This window comes from Malus domestica, chromosome 17 (genome assembly GCF_042453785.1).
Source record: "Malus domestica chromosome 17, GDT2T_hap1".
NCBI classification, from domain to species: Eukaryota; Viridiplantae; Streptophyta; class Magnoliopsida; order Rosales; family Rosaceae; genus Malus; species Malus domestica.
In genome coordinates, this window is record NC_091677.1 from 32,294,048 (window position 1) to 32,298,619 (window position 4,572).

Consider the following 4,572-nt stretch of genomic DNA (forward strand, 5'->3'; position numbering starts at 1 on the left):
ACAAAGTTATATATTCTTATTCTCCCATGAATGCGAGGAAGTTTGTTTCTTTAACCAAACAATCTCCCCCACCAAGTAATCCTTCGAATTCGTCTTCCTAATAATTCCTCAAGGCATCCCTTTATTAAAGTTTGAACCAATAGGATGACGAAAAATTGAAGCGAGGAACATATATCACGCCGAAAGATTCTAATTAAGTTAAAAGTTAAGAATATTCCGTAAACATTATCAGGGTTAGCCCAAATGATGAAGGTTGGTGAGAAAACGCGTTAGGATTAAGTTAGGTCAAAAGTTCGATTCTATTCCATTATAACAGAAGAATAGTATGAATGTGGCTCAAAACCAAGTAATAATGCATAAATTTATATTATTGACAAGGAATATATATAATCTTCGATGATTTCAATTACTGTCTCACACTTTACTGGAACAATAAATTATTGTCGCATATCAACTATATAAAAATATATATGTTCCCCAAGAGAAGATGAGTGTATTCGCTCAGTGAGATGATATCTTGAAAGTGAATGATTTGTTAAGCCATGCCTTCCAGCTACTCACCGTTCCCTTTGGAGCTGTTATCTCCGACTTTCTTTCAGCAATATTATTATTCTGCACTTGCTTCTGCTTCTTGGACAGCACAAAGTTCCTTCCCCCGCGAGATCCTATAGTTTCCCACGGACTTAAAGCTACAAAGTAAATCTAGTTAGCTCCAATTTATAACAAAAAAAATACAAAGCTAATTCGTGATAGGAATCATTTCATTATTTCTCTAAATGCATGAAACCGCTGTTTATTACGTGCATAACCCTAATTAAACTGTAGTTTCATGCATTTACCTCCAACGACAAAACCACTTTCAAATTGATTACAATGAAATAAAATAACTAGAAATGGGAATGCTAATTGCTATGCTGCTGCAGCACCACGAAATCGAAATGGACATATCAACATAAATCAGAAGAATTAGAACTCATCATCATGAAGACAAACGTCCAAATTAAAACTTGAAAATGAAAAACTTGTTGGCAGTTTGATTTGATATGTGTTTCTGAGAGCATACCGTCAGATCCTGCATTAGCACAGTGTAGAAGGAAATCCTTGACATCTGAACCAAGAACAGGTAGCCGGCCTTCGCGGGCGTAGGATTTAAGAGCAGTGTCGATGACTCGAGCTACAAGATCATCCTCGTTCACCACAAACCTTATCGGTCCTGCGCTTCCAAGAACATTAACTGTGATCAAAAACCTGTTCGTCTTCACAGTATGTGTAGCATCAGTACTGGTCTTCTTATGCTTCTGTAAATTAATTCTCTCCAAAACCTTCCTCTTCAGCATGCTTTCTTACTCTTTTTTCGCCTTTTCTTTTTCGCTCTAAGAGTATTTTAGACAAATCCAAGTAAACAAACAAACAACACTAAACATGAAACACGAAAAACGAATCTTGAGAGGAAGAAAGAGATTTGGCGTTCAGGGGTCAAGGCCAAGGCAACGGTAGTACCAAGCTTGTTTGCAAGAACCGAAGGAGGAGGAGTAGGACAGCGCGCGAAGGGCACGCGCAAAAGTCCTTTGAGAAAGGAAAGGAAGGAAGTACATGAAGAAACCAGAAGTCTCCACGATTCAAGACTCAAAGATGACAAGAAGAGGAAAGAAATTTAAGGTGTTGTCTAGAAAGAAGAATATCTTCATGAAAAGCTAGCTTCGTACAAAATATATGCCTACAACTTCCGGTTAATGATCTTAAACCAGCGTACAAAAGAGGAAGCAGATCCGCTACTCGGATTTATACGGATGCGACACGTGGTGTTGACTAGTAACATTAATTGGCTGTGACGAATAGTGTTTTTTGGCGTCTTCACTAAAATTTATTGGACAAAAATGTCCCTCAAATAAAAAACTTCAAAAACAATCCAAAATAATGTATCAAATGTGGAAAAGGTATTTTCGTCATTTTAAAGTTTTTTAATAATTATTTTTTTGTACAGTTTTTTAAATAAATAAATAATTAGTACCTCATAATATGCTAGCAATAATGTGATTCAATAAGTTGTTCATTAAATATTATTTTTTCTATTTTTAAACATGCTCAAAATTTCTTAAGAGGCGTGTAATGCTGGTTATAAAAAACGTCTTTCGTATGCGGATAATAATATGATTAAATTAGTTATCAAATGATTATTTTTTCTTTTGAAAAAACTATATTATCTACAATAAGGGGAAGATGGTGGGCTTAGCCTCATAATGGACTAACAATTATGTAATTCAATCAATTGTTTATTAGATATTATTTTCTTTATTCTTAATATTTAAGACAAGGATTCTCTTCCCTCATCTTTCCATCTCCTTCCATCCACTCCTCTCACATTCTCTATTTTGTTTTTCTCCTTCTATAAAAAATTAATATAAGATGTTGACGTGGCTTAACTGTGACCATTCAAATAGGAGGGGAGGGAAGGGGAGGGAAAAAAAAAAAGAGAAGAGAATCCTACTCCATGAATTCAATAGAGATCGATTTTATTATGTGGATTCAGTTGCTTTAATTGATTTATGAGGGATTTCTTCTAGCAAGATCTAAGATTATTCATTTAATTCAAATATTTGACTTTTATTTTGTCAATTTACGCATATAAATACATTTAGAAAGTGTAAGTTGCGTGTAGCACTTTGTGATTCAAAAAATACCTTCTGCATATGCGTGGGCGCGTGCATGAAGGCTATTAGACATAATACTATGACAAACAAAGAGAAAACCAGTGTTCTAAAAATCGGCCTAGGCGGCGCCTAGGCACTGGGCAATGGGCTTCCGTGGCGATTTTGGGCAAAATGTTCAAGAAATCGAAAAGGATCTAGGCGGCCGCCTAGGCAGCGCTAGGCGGAGCTAGATGGCCCTAGGCGGAGCTGGGCGGCCTTCGTCTTTTCGCTTTGCGTATGTGCAAACTGACCCATTGATCTCTGTCACCACTGACGAGGACGTCGACAACATGATGGAGGAGTACGATCGCATCGCACATAATCAAAACTTAAAGTCGGTGTGGCTTCGCCTCTTTCCCAGAACTTCTGTGCATGAAAACGAAGAATTACCGTGGTGGCTTAAAGGGAGTGATAGAGGGACATGTGCGGAGGAGAGATGGGAGGGTTGGAGTGGAGTGGTTTTGATTTGTTGTTTTCAAGAAGAGAAGAAGACGGAGGGTTGAAGAGAAGAAGATAGAGGGTTCTCTTGGTAACATATTGTTTGGGCCCAAAATATTAGTTTGGGCCGAGTATAGAATCATTCTCGGCTCGGGAGGCCTTACAACAAGGATACCATGGATCATGGGCCTCTAAACCTAGGACGGCTAGGTCATGACGCAGGACAAGTCGAGTCTTGGTGCAATAAGGAGTTTCGGCAGGATTAATAACCCGAAAGCGAATTCGGCTCAATTAAGGACTAGGTTCATAATTATATAGAAAATAGGACTGGTCGAGTTGTTGTTTGATCAGGAAACGAAGACCTACTCCGAGTAGGGTTTTGACTCGGCTTTAAAGGTATCCAGTGCTATAAATAGAAGAGGCTGTGCAACAAAGAAGTCTCTCCAATTCAACACATAACTGCCCTACGCAAACTCTCTCAACAACTTTGAGATTTTTATTTTCTCTTTTTGCTGACACATTTTCCGTTGGCATCAACATCACTGTGAAAACAACCGGTGATATCTTAAGTCGGCATAGATAGCTTTGTCATCGTAGAATCAGCCGGTCCCGCAGTATCTTCCGTTGGCATCAACAGCACTGCGGCGAGGACGGTTGGTTACTTATCCAAGTCTCGGTCGAGAAGGATTTCCGAATCCTTATTGATTGAGGTCGTCTCATTAGCCTTCTCGGCGAAGTGAGGTGTTACAGTTTATTGAGCTCGGCGCATTGCACGCCCAAGTTATTTTATGATTGGATACTCCCAAGTGGGATTTAGAGTTCGGCATTCAGACGGCCGAACCACGTTCACTATTAAGACTTATATTCGCTTTGAGTATTTGTGCCCTTACACTTTGGTGTCGATTCGGCGAGAGTTTACTCTGATGAATAACATCACTGTGACCGAATCTGAAGACGGCGATTTGTGAACTTCGTAAGAATAGTAACCTTGTCTTCAGGTTCGAGAGCCCAAGAGGTCGAGACGTGTTCCTTTCTCGGCCGCAATCGCAAGACGCAGAAGTCAGCCGCGCACCCAACGCAACATCAACAAATTTACTCCTCGGCTGACGAGTTGGCACGCCCCACATTCACCGAAGGACGTAGTTAGCTTATAGATTACTCGGCCTGCACGCCACGTAGGTTTGGTAGTTTTTAGGGTCAACATTTTGGCATGCCCAGTGGGACCCAGTGCTAAACTACGAAGTTCATGCCAATTGAATCACGATCGGTAAAAAAGAAAACAGCTATGGGAAAATCAACAGCCGATTTACCAACTCAGAACATAGGACACAGTGTGCCACAGGCGCAGAATCCCATCAGCGCCGTAACACCTGAGTCCACGAGCGCAACTTGCCGAGAAAGGGAAGTTAATCTCGGCGGTCAATTTCGCAGTCTCGAAATCCCC

At 40.0% G+C, this 4,572-nt stretch overlaps 1 protein-coding gene across 1 annotated transcript; it reads right to left on the reverse strand.

Moving 5' to 3' along the window:
• Positions 1 to 332: 332 nt before the first annotated feature.
• Positions 333 to 1,799, reverse strand: LOC103426195 (uncharacterized protein At4g22758-like). The gene is made up of 2 exons (XM_008364290.4): positions 1,064 to 1,799; positions 333 to 689 (listed from the first exon to the last, which is right to left on the reverse strand). The coding sequence occupies exons 1-2, from the start codon at positions 1,335 to 1,337 to the stop codon at positions 502 to 504; spliced, it is 462 nt and encodes a 153-aa protein (XP_008362512.1). The 5' UTR covers positions 1,338 to 1,799; the 3' UTR covers positions 333 to 501.
• Positions 1,800 to 4,572: the final 2,773 nt, after the last annotated feature.